This window comes from Oncorhynchus mykiss, chromosome 4 (assembly GCF_057628025.1).
Source record: "Oncorhynchus mykiss isolate SJ-2025 chromosome 4, ASM5762802v1, whole genome shotgun sequence".
In the NCBI taxonomy this organism is placed as follows: domain Eukaryota; kingdom Metazoa; phylum Chordata; class Actinopteri; order Salmoniformes; family Salmonidae; genus Oncorhynchus; species Oncorhynchus mykiss.
In genome coordinates this window covers 81,185,552-81,205,039 of record NC_143025.1, presented here as the reverse complement: position 1 = coordinate 81,205,039, position 19,488 = coordinate 81,185,552, and the positions used below count along the sequence as shown (strand labels likewise).

General features: G+C 40.7%; 1 protein-coding gene across 1 annotated transcript; it reads left to right on the top strand.

The window, feature by feature from the left end:
* The first annotated feature begins 1,768 nt into the window (after positions 1–1,768).
* On the top strand, positions 1,769–19,350 carry LOC110522503 (platelet-activating factor acetylhydrolase). Its single transcript, XM_021600941.3, has 11 exons — positions 1,769–2,221; positions 2,717–2,844; positions 2,950–3,100; positions 3,280–3,373; positions 3,488–3,556; positions 8,444–8,618; positions 8,989–9,102; positions 14,822–14,913; positions 16,491–16,667; positions 18,260–18,408; positions 18,545–19,350. The coding sequence occupies exons 1-11, from the start codon at positions 2,152–2,154 to the stop codon at positions 18,634–18,636; spliced, it is 1,311 nt and encodes a 436-aa protein (XP_021456616.1). The 5' UTR covers positions 1,769–2,151; the 3' UTR covers positions 18,637–19,350.
* The last annotated feature ends 138 nt before the right edge of the window (positions 19,351–19,488 follow it).

Sequence of the window (19,488 nt, the reverse complement as noted above, 5' to 3'; positions counted from 1 at the left end):
ACTGCTCTAATTACTTGGTAACTGGTTTATAATAGCAATAAGGCACCTCTGGGGTTTGTGATATATTGCCAATATACCACATCTAAGGGCTGTATCCAGGCACTCCGCATGGTGTTGTACGTACGAACAGCCCTTAGCCGTGGTATATTGGCTATAGACCACACCCCCTCGTGCCTCATTGCTTAATTTTACCATGTTCAGCACAATTGAGGGCTTCCACCATTTAAAGTAGTCAAAGTAGTCAACTGGGTGGGGATTAGCCTCAATGACGCTGCCCATGCTGTCACAGACGGCGGCAGGGTAGCCTAGTGGTAAGAGCGTTGGATTAGGAACCGGAAGGTTGCAAGTTCAAACCCCTGAGCTGTCGTTCTGCCCCTGAACAGGCAGTTAACCCACTGTTCCTAGGCTGTCATTGAAAATAAGAATTTGTTCTTAACTGACTTGCCTAGTTAAATAAAGGTAAATAAATAACAGACATTATAATGGCACAGATATAAAGATGAGTTCTCTAACTCAGTGTTTCCCAGTCCTCCAGCACCCCCAATAGTAGGCGTTGTTGTTGACCTGGACAAACACACCTCATTGAGGGATTGTTGACAAGTTGAATCAAATGTGCTTGTCCAGTGTTACAATAAAATTGTGTACTGTTGGGGGTACTCAAGGAGCAGGGTTGGGAAACGTTGTAGCTGTATCTATAGGATTACCACTTTGTTGAAAACTTAATGACATCTTACGTGGAGTACCAAATAAATGAAATAAATGACATCAACTGTTGCATTTACAGCCCCCTACAAGGGGGATGTCAAATGTAAATGCCAAACAATTAGCCAGAAAAACGTTATGTTGTGTAAGGAATATGACATTTTAATCCTTACTTTACTGAAGGATTGGTCAAGCTTTTCATTACATGCACTAATATATATACAGTGATAGTGTAGAAATGTTTTAGATAGATGTAAAAATATGTATCAGTGATAAGGTGGGTAAACCTGTAAGCATTGCCAAATTTGATACATTTTTTATTTTACATACACACACAGTGACAGCCAATCATTTGTTAATTTATTAATTGATCTAATTGATTTAGAATATTAGGTAACATCCTTGAAAGGTATACATAGCAAATGATCAAAAAATAATCTACAGTATTTGTCAAAATCGAACTTGTCTAATTGTGTAATGTATACTTTTTCAGTGTCTCTCTGGTTTTATTTATTTACTTTTCTGTAATATTTTGTTATTTGTGATATTTGCATATTGATCTGTACAATGTTTGTGTCATGCAATAAATATGCAAATAATTACAAAGCGATTGCCAACCATCAACGACAGAACAATGAGACCGATATTTCACCAGATGTATTAATGTGAAGCATCTGCTTGGTGTTTCCACTCACGACCAAATATGATAGTTAGAGGAAATCCAATGGCCTGCAGTGGGAGAAGATGGAACGAGATGGATTTTCGCCGACATTCTGCAAATGTTCTCATCGACTAAACATTTGATCTCAATACAGTTTTATGTTCCCAAAACTAGAATATATTACGAACAGAGTGGACTGGTTTTGTAGACGTTACCTTTTGCTAAATGTTTAACAAATTACGTTGTTTAGAACGAGTGCAAAGGCGAATTGAGTTTTTGCACACGCGCACTTTAGAGTAGACGTTCCCCAACAGAAATATGCAAATATAAAATTGTACGCGCCAATAGGATCTTGCTAGCTCGTGCTTGGCTCTGCCCACCTCCTTGCTTGGTTATGCCCACTATGACTCATTTGTTCCCGTTTAAAACGACCGGTTGTGGTGTATCTTGGTGTAGTGGTTTAGCTATACAAGCATCTTTGCTACTACAGCGGACAGAAGCCATGAAGACACGAGACCATGCTTTTTGAAGGCAGTCTGTAGCCAGCAAGTGCTAATGCTAAGCTAACCAGCTAGTAGCTACGTCAGTTGGTGCATCACTAGTCCCGATTTGTCTAACCCAACTCTTACTAAATGTGTGTCCACAGACAGTGAATGCACCTAGGAAGCCACTCCCGAATGACATACTTTTAAACAGGTTTCACCTGATAATGTTGACCTAGCTAGCTAGCAACCCACGAGCAACTGGTCCGTCTTTCTAACTAACTTTATCAGGCAACCTAGAGGTCGATGTACGCTAATGGTGGACTCATACAGTTATTAGCTAAGAAGATTTATCAGTGGTCAAGGACAGGATCAGGTATGGATACGTTACTGAATTGAATCGAACTCATTTGTCATTGGTAGTTGTTAGCTTTAAAAGGTAAACCAAATTATAAAAACTAAATAGTTATAACTAGCATCATGAATCAACGTTTTAAACTTTTGGCATCTATCCATTCCTAGTTACTCATGATAGCTAACGTTAGTCAATTTCGTTCATACTTGCTAATGTTAATTCATTAATGCCATGATCTAGTTGGTTGTAAATAAATCAGTCTTAACGTCGTGGCTAGTTAGTTAATGATTTATGTCATGTTTTAACTGTCAGCTACATATACACATTGAGGATCCAAAGACATCTTGCTAGGTGCTGGCATTCATCACATAATTTGACTTCATGCTCCTTTATTGGGGAACTGTAGTCTCTCATGTAATATACGAAGAATGTTGAAATATACTTCCTACGCCGTATCTACCATCTAGATATGTGCTTATTCATGCTGACTCAACTGACATTCTAATGCGTTTACAGATCAAAGGTGCACATTGAGTCTCTTCGCAGCTATGGGAAACTCCTGTAGCAACAACCTAGGAATCCCACCAGCAAAAGGGCCTAATGCTGTGGGATGTTCAGATTTCATGATGGATCATACTGTAGAGGTAAACAGTGTTGTTATTTTTCAAATTTTCCTACTAGCTAGTAAAAATTATCTTTCCCAAATACCAAATCAACTGGTAACAACCATTTAAACTGTCTGTCACCAGGGAACATTCTTTAGGTTATACTATCCATGTGTAGTGTCCGACAATGCTGAAAAACCAGACTGGATCCCATGTAAAGGATATTTCTATGGGCTTGCAGACTTCATGAAAATCAACAGAGGCCTGAGTGAAAAGATTTTCAATTACCTCTTTGGTAAATACTTTTATTCTATGGTACACATGACCATTTAGTTATTTCAGCTATAGTGATCCTGGAACATCGAACTCAGGTGGGCTAGATTTACAGTGTTGCATGTAGTATACAGTAGAGGTTATTAAATCACAAACTGTGCTTGAGTTGTTATAACATGTTGTTTCTGGTGTTTTATAAAGGATCTTTTAAGATACCTGCTGCCCTGAATGGCTCATATAAACAAAATGGGAAGTATCCAGTAGTCATCTTCTCTCATGGACTTGGAGCTTTCAGGTACAAACAGAAGTTTATTGTTCGCCTTACATGTACATTCTCTATTATTTATATGGACATTATATTATGTTATTATATGGACATGATCTTATGCCTCACCTCTTTTTCTCCCAGAACTTTATATTCAGCCATATGCACTGAACTGGCCTCACAAGGCTTCATAGTAGCATCAGTGGAACACAGGTACTCCACACTCTCTACACACACACTGTAAACACAGTCTCTGTCCACTTCATTCATGAAAATAGACTTTGAGAAGCGCTCCCTAATCTAATGGACAGAGGAAGGGATGAGATTCCAGTCGACAGTTAATGTTCTTAAGCTAACAATGGCATAGGACTCTCCATAAATACACAGACAGTCACCCTCGTATAGGCAGCAGGCGTGAGCGGCCTGCCTGTTTATCTCAGGGTAGGAGTGGTACAATGGTACAAACTAGGTCATCACATTTTTATCAGTATGGACTGCTGGTACTATATGGATAGCATAATGGCTGGTCTGTGGCCTAACCCTGTCTGTCATGGGGTTATGGCCCAAAGCCCACCACAGCCTATACAGGTTAAGCTTGCTGCTGTGGACTTCTGTGAATTTCAGCAGCACTGAACTGGCTATTGTGTTGTGTTGTGTTACACATTTGTGTTGTGTTAAAGATGCAGTTAAATATATTGTCACTCTTGCACCTAACAATGGAATGCAATGGAGCAGAATTGTCTGTTTTCTCTTTTCAAAACGGGTTCAATTTTATTACTTTTTTTACCTTACCACAGATCAGATATATTACACATGAACGAGAATCACTTGCCTCCAACCAAATTAATTCAAATTTTGAATAATTTTGAATAATTTAATCTTGAACATTTTTGACTTTCAAGTGAAACATCTCTATTTCAGTTAAGATTATTTATTTTTTGTTCCTGTGCAGTTGTAAATCCAACAAATACACGTGCTAACACCAAACGTTGGTTGGCTTGTCAGCCGTTTTATCAATCTGTAGGAATCTGGTTGGTTTGTCAGCCGTTTTATCAATCTGTAGGAATCTGGTTGGCTTGTCAGCCAAACGAGTGAGTGTGATAATGGAAGTGTTAATGATATGTGTTAGGCCTAGATAGACAATCTCAGACTAATGTACAACATTACTGTTTATCTACACTTAATATGTCATATTATATGTATGTATTAATGACATTTCTGTTTATTTACACTTAATATGTCAAATTATATGTATGTACAATACCAGTCAAAAGTTTGAACACACCTACTCATTTTAAGTGTTTTTCCTTATTTTTACTATTTTCTACATTGTAGAATAATAGTGAAGACATCAAAACTTTGAAATAACACATATGGTATCATGTAGTAGTGTTCAACATATCAAAATATATGTGATATGTATCCACCCTTTGCCTTGATGACAGCTTTGCACATGCTTGGGATTCTCCCAACCAGCTTCATGAGGTAGTCACCTGGAATGCATTTCAATTAGCAGGTGTGCTTTGTTAAGAATTAAATAGTGGAATTTCTTTCCTTCTTAATGCGTTTGAGCCAATCAGTTGTTTTGTGACAAGGTAGGGTTGGTATACAGAAGAGAGCCCTATTTGGTAAAATACCAAGTCCATATTATGGCAAGAACAGCCCAAATAAGCAAAGAGAAACGACAGTCAATAATTACTCTAAGACATGAAGGTCGGTCAATACGGAACATTTCAAGAACTTTTCAAGTTTCTTCAAGTGCATCAAGCGCTATGATGAAACTGGATCTCATGAGGACTGCCAAAGTAAAGGAAGACTCAGAGTTACCTCTGTTGCAGAGGATAAGTTACCAGCCTCAGAAATCGCAGCCCAGATAAATGCTTCACAGAGTTCAAGTAACAGACACATCTCAACATCAACTGTTCAGAGGAGACTGCGTGAATCAGGCCTTTGTGGTCGAATTGCTGCAACAACAAAAAACACTACTAAAGGACACCAATAAGAAGAAGAGACCTGCTTGGGACAAGAAACACGAGTAATGGACGTTAGACCGGTGTAAATCTGTCCTTTGGTCTGATGAGTGAGATTTTTGGTTCCAACCACCATGCCTTTTTGTAAGACGCAGAGAAGGTGAACGGATGATCTCTACATGTTTTGTTCCCACCGTGAAGCATGGAGGAGGTGTGATGTTTGGTGGTGCTTTGCTGGTGACACTGATTCATTTAGAATTCAAGGCACAGTTAACCAGCACGGCTACCACAGTATTCTGCAGCGATACGACATCCCATCTGGTTTGCGCTTAGTGCGACTATCATTTGTTTTTCAACAGGACAATGACCCAACACCTCCAGTCTGTGTAAGGGCTATTTGGCCAAGAAGGAGAGAAGGAGAGTGATGGAGTGCTGCAGGAAATGACCTGGCCTCAATAACCTGACCTCAACCCAATTGAGATGGTTTGGGATGAGTTGGACCGCAGAGTGAAGGAAAAGCAGCCAAGTGCATAGCATATGTGGGAACTCCTTCAAGACTATTGGAAAAGCATTCCTCATCAAATCAAATTGTATTAGTCACATGCGCCGAATACAACAGGTTTAGACCTTACAGTGAAATGCTTACTTACGAGCCCCTAACCAACAATGCAGTAAAAAGTAACAAGTAATTAAAGAGCAGCAGTAAAATAGCAATAGCAAGACTATGTCTGTACCAGTACAGAGTCAATGTGCGGGGGCACCGGTTAGTTGAGGTAATATGTACATGTCGGTAGAGTTATTAAAGTGACTATGCATAGATGATAACAACCATTTGGCCATTTGATTATTTGTTCAGCGTCTTATGGCTTGGGGGTAGAAGCTGTTTAGAAGCCTCTTGGACCTAGACTTGGCGCTTCAGTACAGCTTGCCTTGCGGTAGCAGAGAGAACAGTCTATGACTAGGGTGGCTTGTGTCTTTGGTTATTTTTAGGGCCTTCCTCTGACTCTGCCTGGTATAGAGGTCCTAGATGGCAGGAAGCGTGGCCCCAGTGATGTACTGGTCTGTACGCACTACCCCCCCTGAGGGGCCCCTGTGTTGAGGATCAACGTGGCGGATGTGTTGTTACCTACCCTTACCACCTGGGGGCGGCCCATCAGGAAATCCAGGATCCAATTGCAGAGGCAGGTGTTTAGTCCCAGGGTCCTTAGCTTATTGATGAGCTTTGAGGGCACTATAGTGTTGAACACTGAGCTGTAGTCAATGAATAGCATTCTCACATAGGTGTTCCGTTTGTCCAGGTGGGAAAGGGCCATGTGGAGTGCAGTAGAGATTGCATCATCTGTGGATCTGTTTGGTCGGTATGCAAATTGGAGTTAGTATAGGGTTTCTGGGATGATGGTGTTGATGTGAGCCATGACCAGCCTTTCAAAGCACTTCATGGCTACAGATGTGAGTGCTACGGGTCGATAGTCATTTAGGCAGGTTACCTTAGTGTTCTTGGGCACAGAGACTATGGTGGTCTACTTAAAACATGTAGGTGTTACAGACTCGGACAGGGCGAGGTTGAAAGTGTCAGTGAAGACACTTGCCAGTTGGTCCGCGGATGCTCGCAATACATGTCCTGGTAATCCGTCTGGCCTTGCGGCCTTGTGAATGTTGACCTGTTTAAAGGTCTTACTCACATCGCATGCGGAGAGCATGATTACATAGTCTTCCGGAACAGCTGGTGCTCTCATGCATGTTTTAGTATTATTTGCCTCGAAGCGAACATAGAAGTGGTTTATCTCGTCTGGTAGGCTCGTGTCAATGGGCAGCTCTTGGCTGTGCTTCCCTTTTGTAGTCTGTAATGGTTTGCAAGCCCTGCCACATCCGACGAGTGTCAGAGCCGGTGTAGTACGATTTGATCTTAGTCCTGTATTGACGCTTTGCCTGTTTGATGGTTCGTCGGAGGGCATAGCAGGATTTCTTATAAGCTTCCGGGTTAGAGTCCCGCTCCTTGAAAGCGGCAGCTCTACCCTTTATCACAGTGCGGAAGTTGCCTGTAATCCATGGCTTCTGGTTGGGGTATGTACGGTCACTGTGGGGACGACGTCATCGATGCACTTATTGATGAAGCCAATGACTGATGTGGTGTACTCCTCAATGCCATCGGAGGAACCCCGGAACATATTCCAGTCTGTGCTAGAAAAACAGTCCTGCATCGGCTTCATCTGACCACTTTTTTTATAGACCGAGTCACTGGTGCTTCCTGCTTTAACTTTTGCTTGTAAGCAGGAATCAGGAGCATAGAATTATGGTCAGATTTGCCAAATGGAGGGCGAGGGAGAGCTTTGTATGCGTTTCTGTGTGTGGAGTAAAGGCGGTCCATAGTTTTTTTCCCCTCTGGTTGCACATTTAACATGCTGATAGAAATTTGGTAAGACGGATTTAAGTTTCCCTGCATTAAAGTCCCAAACTACTAGGTGCGCCGCCTCTGAATGAGCATTTTCCTGTTCGCTTATAATGGAATACAGCTCATTCAGTGTGGTCTTAGTGCCAGCATCAGTCTGTGATGGTATGTAGACAGCTACAAAAAATACAGATGAAAACTTGGTAGGTAGATAGTGTGGTCTACAGCTTATCATGAGATACTCTACCTCAGGCAGCAAAACCTTGAGAATTCCTTAGCTATCGTGCATGAAGCTTTTTGAGAGAATGCCAAGAGCGTGCAAAGCTGTCATCAAGGCAAAGGGTGGCTAATTTGAAGAATCTCAAATATAAAATATATTTGAATTTGTTTCACTTTTTTGGTTACTACATGATTCCATATGTGTTATTTCATAGTTTTGACCTCTTCACTATTATTCTACAATGTAGAAAGTAGTACAAATAAAGAACAACCCTTGAATGAGTAGGTGTTTTAAAACTTTTGACTGGTACTGCATGTATGTCATTACTGTTTATTTTCACTTAATATGTAATATTATACATGTACTCAACGTTTTCCTATATCCTATTCATTAAAGCAGACTTGTGTACTTTTTAAAGAAAACACTTTTTTCAGATCTCTGTCAGCATTGTACAACAACCGAAAGGATATAATGTCAGTATTGGTGCCGCTGAACGATATCTATTTGGTGTTTTACTCTAGGGATGAATCTGCCTCTGCAACATACTTCTACCATCAAAAGCCTCAAGAGCCTGAGAAAGATGAGGCTTCGCCGCCTAAACCCAACCCCGAGGCCCCAGAGAACCTGGTAGAGGAATGGATGTACTACCGGTCTCTGAAACCAGGCGAGAGTGAATTCCCCCTTAGGAATAAACAGGTACACATTTGAATATGTCACATTCGGTGTAGTCATGTGTAGACCCTTTTATCTGCTTGTCTGAGCCATTCCTCAGGAAAATACATTTGAGTAATACATTTGTTTTATGAATGTGATATCACTACTGCCATAACATGGAATATTGCATGTGTATTATATTTTTACATTTTAGTCATTTAGAAGATACTTTTATCCAGTGCATACATTTTTGTGATTGTCCCCTGTGGGAATCAAACCCACAACCCTGGAGTTGCAAGCGCCATGCTCTACCAACTGAGCCACACTGACTATATTACTCCGCATTGCATTCTGTTAGGAAGACAATTTCATGTTTGAGAACTAAGCATAATATTGAACTGTCTATTTGTAGGTGAAACAGCGAGCTGACGAGTGCATAAAGGCTTTGGATACACTCATCCAAATCAACGCAGGAAAAAATATGGAGAACGTGCTTCAGACAGAGTTTGACTGGACGACTTTGGAGGTGAATATTTTATGTCTCAAATGAAACAATCAGTGACCAGCGGCTTTGAACCCTTTTGTGTTCTCTGCCGCTGGGAATGGCTAAATGAACTGCTTTTAGACAATACTCCGCCTACTCACAACACCACGTGAACCCTTTATGTAGAGCAGGTGTTTCCAATCTGGGGTAATCGAAATGCCGTCGAGGGTACGCCAAATAAAAATGTGATTCACATTAAAAATATATATATATTTTCCATTTATATTTTCCAACGGGGCTATACATTTGGGTGAGTTTTTTTTCCCGCCTGAGTAGCCTCGTTTCACTGCCAAAAATACAATTAAACCATCTAGTGTTCAACAAAATAACAACACAATGTCAAATACAGGTAGCCTAGTCAAATAATGAACATCCAATCATATTAACCGTTAATCTCCCGCGGGAATTCCACTAACGGTCCCTATGTAGCCAAATGTAGCTGTTGCTCATTCTGTTAGCTCGAAAACGGATAAATGGTTAAGAAATGTAAGGCCCGTGTCCATAGAGACACATACCAGCTCTACTGGTAGTACTGCTACTACCAGCAGTACTACATCTGTACCTGTCGACGACACAAGTTGTTCTGCGTCCACGAGCACATCCAATGCTAGAATCAGTAATTTTACATTTGTTGTTAGCCTAGCTAGCATGGACACTGACAGTTGTGAATCTGATGCAGCCGAAGAGCTACTGCCCCCTTACCTGGGAAACCACCGAACAACAGACAGGGACGTTGGACCATCGAAGAATGCAAATATGATGAGAACTACATTGATTTGTGGTTCATTTATATTGGGAGAGGTGTCTTTCCTCAGCCACAGTATGTTATATGTGCAAAAGTACTATCTCACAACTCAATGAAACCTTCACTCTTGCGCAGACATTTAAAACAAAACATGCCAATTTGAAAAATAAGCCATAGGAGTTTTTTGAGTGAGAATTAAGACGACTTTCGAGTAGTAAGACATGTATAAAAGCAACAGATACCATTAATATGAAGGGGCTAGAAGCGTCTTATATGGTGAGCTACCGAGTGGCAAGGACAGGCAAGTCTCATACTATTGTGGAGAACTTAATTCTTCCTGCAACTGCGAATATGGCTGGGACAATCCTGGGGGAAAAGGCCCAAAAACTATACAGACAATATCTTCATCAAACAACACTGTTTCACGACACATCAGTGACATGGCAGGAGATGTTTTGAAACAATTACTGCTTCATATACAAGCCAGTGAATTATATGCGTTACAGCTAGATGAGTCAACAGACGTGGTGGGACTGGCACAGCTCCTGGTATATGTCTGTTACGTTTATGGGGGGTCAATTAAGGAAGACATCCTCTTCTGGAAACCAGGATGGTATATTTTGAAGACAGGACAGCTTTGTGACATCAAATGGACTTTGGTGGTCAAGATGTGTTGGTATCTGTACTTATGGCGCAAAAGCCATGACATGGAGACATAGTGGAGTGGTAACGCGCGTGCAAGCAGTTGCTTCCGACGCCACTTGGGTACACTGCAGCATCCACCAAGAGGCTCTTGCTGCCAAAGGAATGCCTCACTGCTTGAAATACGTTTTGGAGACTACAGTGAAAATGGTTAACTTTCTTAAAGCAAGGCCCCTGAACTCTCATGTATTTTCTGCACTATGCAATGATATGGGTAGCGACCATGTAACCCTTTTACAACATACAGAAGTGACCTGGTTATCAAGGGGCAAAGTATTGACTTTCTTTTTTTTTAATTGAGAGATGAGCTTACAGTTTTCTTGACTGACCATAATTTTCACTTGTCTGAACTCTTGCATGATGATGAGTTTCTCATACGACTGGTCTATCTGGTTGATGTTTTTTCTCGCCTGAATGATCTGAATCTAAGATTACAGGGACTCTCCACTATATTCAATGTGCGGGACAAAATTGAGGCTATGATTAAGAAGTTGGAGCTCTTCTCTGTCTGCATTAACAAGGACAACACAAAGGTCTTTCCATTGTATGACTTTTTGTGTGGAAATGAACTCAAGCTTATGGACAATGTCAAATGTGATATAGCGCAGCTCCTGAGTGAGTTGGGTGCGTAAATACGCAGGTACTTTCCCGAAATGGACGACACAAACAACTGGATTCTTTATCCCTTTCATGCCCTGCCTTCAGTCCACTTACCAATATCTGCACAAGAGAGCCTCATCGAAATTGCAACAAGCGGTTTTGTGAAAATTGAATTTAATCAGAAGCCACTGGCAGATTTTTGGATTGGGCTGCGCTCAAGAGTATCCTGCCTTGGCAAATCACACTGTTAAGACACCAATGCCTTTTGCAACCACGTACCTACTGTATGTGAGAGTGGATTCTCGGCCCTCACTAGCATGAAAACTAAATACAGGCAAAAACTGTGTGGAAAATGATTTAAGACTGAGACTCTCTCCAATCCAACCCATCATTGCAGATTTACATTTGAAGTTGGAAGTTTACCTACACTTACGTTGGAGTCATTAAAACTTGTTTTTCAACCACTCCACAAATTTCTTGTTGACAAACTATAGTTTTGTCAAGTACTTATGCATGACACAAGTAATTTTTCCAACAATTTTTTACAGACAGATTATTTCACATATAATTCACTGTATCACAATTCCAGTGGTCCAGAAGTTTACATGCACTAAGTTGACTGTGCCTTTAAACAGCTTGGAAAATTCCAGAATATGATGCCATGGCTTTAGAAGCTTCTGATAGGCCTTGCACATCATTTGAGTCAATAGGAGGTGTACCTGTGGATGTCTTTCAAGGCCTACCTTCAGTGCCTCTTTGCTTGACATCATGGGGAAAATTCAGCCAAGACCTCAGAAAAATTATTGTAGACCTCCACAAGTCTAGTTCCTCCTTGGGAGCAATTTCCAAACGTCTGTGAAGGTACCACGTTCATCTGTGCAAACAATAGTACGCAAATATAAACACCATGGGACCACGCAGCCGTCATACCGCTTAGGAAGGAGACGCGTTCTGTCTCCTAGAGATGAACGTGCTTTGGTGCGAAAAGTGCAAATCAATACCAGAACAACAGCAAAGGACCATGTGAAGATGCTGGAGGCAACGGGTACAAAAGTATCTATATCCACAGTAAAACGAGTCCTACATCGACATAACCTCTAAGGCCGCTCAGCAAGGAAGAAGCCACTGCTCCAAAACCACCATAAAAAAGCCAGACTACGGTTTGCAACTGCACATGGGGACAACGATCATACTTTTTGGAGAAATGTCCTCTGGTCTGATGAAACAAAAATAGAACTGTTTGGCCTTAATGACCATTTATGTTTGGAGGAAAAAGGGGGAGGCTTGCAAGCCGAAGAACACATCCCGACCGTGAAGCATGGGGGTGGCAACATCATGTTGTGGGGGTGCTTTGCTGCAGGAGGGACTGGTGCACTTCACAAAATAGATGGCATCATGAGGGAGGAAAATGATGTGGATATATTGAAGCAACATCTCAAGGCATCAGTCAGGAAGTTAAAGCTTGGTCGCAAATGGGTCTTCCAAATGGACAATGACCAAGCATACTTCCAAAGTTGTGACAAAAGGGCTTAACCTCTCTAGTGTATGTGGGACGCTGGCCAACATCCAGTGAGATTGCAGAGCGCCAAATTCAAATACAGAAATGGTAATTATAAAAATTCAGAAAAGATACAACTATTTTACATAGGTTTAAAGATTAACTTCTTGTGAATCCAACCACGGTGTCAGATTTAAAAAATGCTTAACGGCGAAAGCATACCTTAACAATTATTTGAGAACAAAGCCCAGCAGACAAATCATTACAAACAGTAACCAGCCAAGTAGAAGAGTTACACAAGTCAGAAATAGAGATCAAATTAATCACTTACCTTTGATGATCTTCATATGTTTGTACTCAGAAGACATTCATTTATTCAATATATGTTCCTTTTGTTCGATAAAGTCTCCCTCTATATCCGAAAACCTCTGTTTTGTTTGCGCGTTTTCTTCAGTAATCCACAGGCTCAAACGCAGTCACAACAGGCAGACAAAAATCCAAATTGTATCCGTAAAGTTCATAGAAACATGTCAAACAATGTTTATATTCAATCCTCAGGTTGTTTTTAGCCTAAATAATCGATCATATTTCAACCGGACAATAACGTTGTCAATATAAAAGGTAAACAAGAAAGGCACTCTCTCGGTCGTGCGCATGAAAAAGCTCTGTGACACGGCAGGGTCCACTCATTCAGACTGCTCTTACTCCCTAATTTTTCAGAATACAAGCCTGAAACAATTTCTAAAGACTGTTGACATCTAGTGGAAGGCATAGGAACTGCATTTTGAGTCCTAAGTCAATGGATACTGTAATGGCATTGAATAGAAAACTACAAACAAATCCATTCAGGAAGTAGGATTTTTTTTTCTCAGGTTTTTGCCTGCCAAATCAGTTCTGTTATACTCACAGACATTATTTTAACAGGTTTGGAAACTTTAGAGCGTTTTCTATCCAAATCTACTAATTATATGCATATCCTATCTTCTGGGCCTGAGTAGAAGGCAGTTTAATTTGGGCAATCTTTTCATCCAAAATTCCAAATGCTGCCCCCCTACCCTAGAGAAGTTAAGGACAACAAAGTCAAGGTATTGGAGTGACCATCACAAAGCCCTGACCTCAATCCTATAGAAGATTTGTGGGCAGAACTGAAAAGGCGTGTGCGAGCAAGGAGGCCTACAAACCTGACTCAGTTACACCAGCTCTGTCAGGAGGAATGGGACACAATTCACCCAACTTATTGTGGGAGGCTTGTGGAAGGATACCCGAAACGTTTGACTCTAGTTAAACAATTTAAAGGCAATACTATCAAATGCTCATTGAGTATATGTAAACTTCTGACCCACTGGGAATGTGATGAAAGAAATTAAAGCTGAAGTAAATCATTCTCTCTACTATTATTCTGACATTTCACATTCTTAAAATAAAGTGGTGATCCTAACTGCCCTAAGACAGGGAATTTTTACTTGGATTGAATGTCAGGAATTGTGAAAAACTGAGTTTAAATGTATTTGGTTAAGGTGTATGTAAACTTCTGACTTCAACTGTATGTGCATCCTTTCAAACACACCCTTCTCATTAATCTGTGGTGAGTTATTCACAATGTTTGATGAACAAATAAAGTTTTATATGTAAGATGGCTAAATAAAGAGCAATGTGATTGATTATTATTATTTGTGACCTGTTCCTATAAGAGCTCTTTATCACTTCCTATGAGCCGGGTTGTGACACAAACTCACACTCATTGTTCTGTTTAATAATTGTATTGTATAGTGTGTGTATGTGGCAAGCTTACAATGATGGCAAAAACAACATTTGAGAGTGCGCTGACCCTAGAGGGGGTACGAAGCTGGAGGTTGAATGTTTGAAGAGGTACGGGACTATAAAAAGTTTGGGAACCACTGATGTAGAGCAAACTAAAGAAACAAGGCCACCTGTTTTTAATTTGTTGAATGACAGTTTTGATAACTCTTTAGACATATTCCTCCACATTAGATAAAAAACAGGCCCTACAAGTTGTGCATGTTGGCTGAAAGTTCGATTGGTATTCGGTCATCTCGTGTTCAAACCTTTAGTACAATTACTTTTTCTGCTGTTTGAATCCTATCCGGTGTTACTGGTAATGAATGACATCACCCTGTATCTTCCCTCTTCCCCAGAACTCTATGGACTTGTGCCGGATAGCGGTGATGGGCCATTCTTTTGGGGGAGCAACAGTGGTAGAAGCCCTCTGCAAAGACGTCAACTTCAAGTAAGAGTTACCCCTCTCAATTTCATCACATTCAAAGTCGCTTCAGTTTTCACATCTTCATAACATTTTCCTCTCTACTAAAGTCTAATCAATTTCATTAAATGGCACATTAAGATGATGGTTCAAAATGTTTCCTTGGAACATGGTGCTTGAATAAAATAAAATAAAATTGTATTTGTCACACGCGCAGAGTACATCAAGTGTAGACTTTACCTTGAAGAAGATAAGAAAAATTCAAATAGATAAAAGTAAATAGTAACGCAATAAAACACCAGAGTTGTGACTTTGATTCCCCCCCGGCCCCATATTTTATACTGAAAATAATACACACTACACAGTGTCGCTTTTTATAAAAATATCTACTAAATTAGTATTTCTTAAACCTCAATGTGATGTTGCAGACCAGTCCCATCGTGGAAATTCAACACCTTGTCGTGGAAATTACCACCAGGGACACCTGAAGTCAATCTTGAATGAGTCATTGTTTATTAACAGCAAGCTGGAGAGCTCACAGTCAAACTTAGATGCATAAAGTGCCGGTCTGAACTGAGCTCTGTCGGCGCAGTCCCGTTTGTTCTCTTGTATACTGCTAACACAGACAAGTTATATTTGCATGGTTCATAGGGTTGGTTCCTGCATGTGTCTGGCACTGTCTCCTATCTTAAACAACATATTCTGCCAGATGGTCCTAAGGAGGGGGAGATGTCACCTCTCATATCTTTACCAAGCATAGGCAGGAACCAAGGATTATTTATGACATGAAAAATAAGAACATTTTCAAGGATGTCTCTTCACACAATAACATTTTCCATCACATCCCTCAGATGGTTGTTGGCGTACATCAATGAAGTCTGTTTTTCTAGTGCTAGAGAAGTACCTAGCTCTCTTGCTAAATTAACCCAGTGGTGTAAAGTACTGTTGTAGAAATACTTTACAGTACTACTTAAGTTGTTTTTTGGGGTATCAGTACTTTACTTTACTATTAATATTTTTGACTACTTTTACTTCACGACATTCACTTCACTACACTCCTTACATTTTCCTTGACACATAAAAGTACTCGTTACATTCTGAATGCCTAGCAGGGCAGGAAAATGGTCCAATTCATGCACTTATCAAAATTATACCTGGTCAACCCTACTGCCTCTGATCTGGCGGACGCTCTAAACACAAATGCATCATTTGTAAATGATGTTTGAGTGTTGTTGTGCCCCTTGCTATCCGTACATTTTTAAAACAAGAAAAGGGTGCCGTTTACTTTGCTTAATATAAGAAATTTGAAATTATTTATACTTTTACTTTTGATACTTAAGTATATTTAGAACCAAATACTTTTAGACTTTTACTTGAGTAACTTTCTATTAACGTGTCTATACTTTTTCCACCACTGAAATGACCATATTATACTATTGCAGCAACCTTAACATAACATCTAGAAACCTCGTCAAGAGGTTCAGATCTCTTGGCGTAACAGATAAGATGTTGGGTTGACAGTTGCTGGACCCAGGATCGAGTCCTGGTTGGGGCATCCCCCCGAACTCACAATATTATTTGCATATTTATGTTGATCTCCTCAGGTGTGGCATTGCCTTGGACGCATGGATGTTCCCCCTGGATGAAGAGATCTATGTCAGGGTAAAGCAGCCCATCTTCTTCATTAACTCTGAGAAGTTCCAGTGGGCCGGGAACATCAGTCGCATGAGGAAACTGGACTCCTCCTCCACCTCCATGCAGAGGAAAATGATCACCATCAAGTATGGAAAGAGTATACATTCACTGTTACTGAGATGACAATGTGAAAGACGATAGATTAGTAGATTTTGTTTCCACACCTATAGACTGATTGGTTGTTTAGCAAACCGATCCGTGCGCACCTATGGGGCAAAACGGACACAGTTGGCTTAAATTGTTGTAAGCTGTCTTTGGTCTCCAATGTTTATTGAAAACATAAATAAATTTGCAGTCTCAAATACATTTTATAATTGTTGGTTAGCTAGCTAGTGAATTTTAGCCATTTAGCGCGGTGGTTCCCTTTTGATTAGCCATATCAGTCAAAACAAGAGAAGGTGTCAAGAACCAGATGAAATGAGCCACTTTGTCATTCTTGCGAGTAATCTGGCTGTCCAGAATCAAAACAACCTCTCCCTCAACGTGATCAAGACAAGGGAGGTGATTGTGGACTACAGGAAAAGAAGGACCGAGCATGCCCCCATTCTCATTGACGGGGCTGTAGTGGAGCATGTTGAGAGCTAAGACAGTCGTGAAGAGGGCACGACAAAGCCTTTCAGTCTCCTAGGATCTTCAAAAGGTTCTACAGCGGCACCATCAAGATTATCTTGACTGGTTGCATCACTGCCTGGTATGGCAACCGCTCAGCCTTTCGACGTACGGCCCAGTACATCACTGGGGCCAAGCTTCCTGCCATCCAGGACCTCTATGTCAGGGGGTGTCAGAGGAAGGCCATAAAAATGGTCAGATTCCAGCCACCCTAGTCACAGACTGTTCTCTCTGCTACTGCACGGCAAGAGGTACCGGAGCGCCAAGTCTTGGTCCAAGAGGCTTCTAAACAGCTTCTACCCTCAAGCCATAAGACTCCTGAACAGCTAATCAAAGGGCTACTCAAACCCCTCTTTTACGCTGCTGCTACTCTGTTTATTATCTATGCATAGTCACTTTAACTCTACCTGCATGTACATATTACCTAAATTACCCAGTGCCCCCGCACATTGACTCTGTACCGGTACCCCCTGTATATAGCCTCGCTATTGTTATTTTACTGCTGCTCTTTATTTTTTAATGAACACCTGTTTTCATAACTTCTTAAAGCATTGTTGGTTAAGGGCTTGTAAGTAAGCATTTCAATGTAAGGTCTACACCTCTTGCATTCGGCGCATGTGACAAATCAAATTTGATTGGACTCCTGTCCCATGGAAGCACTCACATCGTTTTCGTGATGTTGTCGGCTCAGCCCTCTCTTTGGTCCAGTTGAGTAATGCAAGAGAACAAACAAGCACCCTTACTGAATCTGCTTTCCTGCTGGCCTTTATAACTCGTGTCAGGCACTTACAATGCCACTTCCTGATTTTGAAACCAGTATGGGTGCAATAAATACCTCCGTTGTTTATTGCCTTCCAAGGAGGATCTTTTCACTTTTTAAATGGTTTCAGTTCACCATTCAAAGAACACAGTTGCCTCAATTGTTATGCGAGGGGCACATCATGACGTAAAAAATATATTCTGTAGCTAACCGTTTCTCAGGGGGTTGGGTTAAGAATTGTTTTATTTATTTAATCTGAAAATGACAATGGACACTTGAGTAATCTTATATTCTCCTCTTCCCCCACAGGGGAACCGTTCACCAGAGCTTCCCAGACTTCACCTTCCTGACTGGCAACTGGATAGGGAAGATCCTGAAGCTGAAAGGAGAGATCGACCCTCAGGTCGGCATCGATCTCTGTAATAGAGCATCGCTAGCATTCCTGCAGAGACATCTAGGTAAGGATCTGTACAGAGTTCATTTGGTTCAACAGGTGCATCAGACATGTCCAAATGTCATTCTGCGTGCAGAAGCTTTTTTTCTTCGATTTTGTAAAACAGGAATGTGTCAAACGGGTTTGCCTTTGTTTTGCAGGTTTGGATAAAGACTTCAATCAATGGGACCATCTGATAGAGGGCAAGGACCACAACCTCATTCCAGGCACCAATGTTACTGAAATATCTTAGTTCAGTTCCATCTGCGCTATGGACCTCAGAGGGATGCATGGTTTCCAGCCAATTCCATTAACTCAAAGTGCCAATATTTATTGCACTGAGCCTTGAATGTAGTTTCAATCATGGATTTGTCAAATAGAGCACAGTGCTTTCTACTACAGTCAGTCTTCACCAGTACCAAATTATGATTGCTTGGAGAGGTATACTGTATCTCCAAGTAATGTCAAGCTAATCAAGTTTTACGGTTTTGTAGGAACACTGCACTCAACAGTATCTATGTACCTGAACTAATTATGGTTGTAGTGTATAACATTTTACACCTGTATGGGATATTAAGTCCATTTTGAAAAGGCAGGAGTCTTTGGAAATATAATTCCAAGACTTCCAGTTTATGACCCCTAGATGGTTAATTTATGTATCTAGCATGATTGCACAGATTGAAGCAAAATACTACTTGAAAAGACGCAACAGAAATAGCAAATTGATGACAATAGTCACAAGGATGAAATGTTTGATTCCTTTGAACCAGCTCCATAAATGTGCCTTAATCTACCTGTGTCATATTCATTAGGCACTAAAACAACCTGAACACTCATTTCAGTTGTTTGGCACACAAATACAGCCTTGGATCACTCAAATGTTTCAATTCTGAAATACTTTCATTTCTACACTACTGTAATCCAATGCATCTGATTTGTATACAACTATAAATGATGGATACTGTGAGTCCTTGATCAATTATTCTGTGGGGAGAAATTAGCATAATGGCCTATGTGAAGATGAACCATCTCTAGTAATGTTCTGGAATGTCACCAAATAATGCAAACAGCATTGACACGACATTGTAGTAGTGGTGGTGTTGCA

What these genes read in the sequence shown, in the direction of transcription:
- LOC110522503 (XM_021600941.3), top strand. Translation starts at nt 2,152, where the DNA reads ATGTACGCTAATGGTGGACTCATACAGTTATTAGCTAAGAAGATTTAT. An exon ending in GTGGTCAAGGACAGGATCAG is followed by an intron (nt 2,222 to 2,716) that starts GTATGGATACGT and finishes ATGCGTTTACAG; the next exon opens with ATCAAAGGTGCACATTGAGT. An exon ending in ATTCCTGCAGAGACATCTAG is followed by an intron (nt 18,409 to 18,544) that starts GTAAGGATCTGT and finishes TTTGTTTTGCAG; the next exon opens with GTTTGGATAAAGACTTCAAT.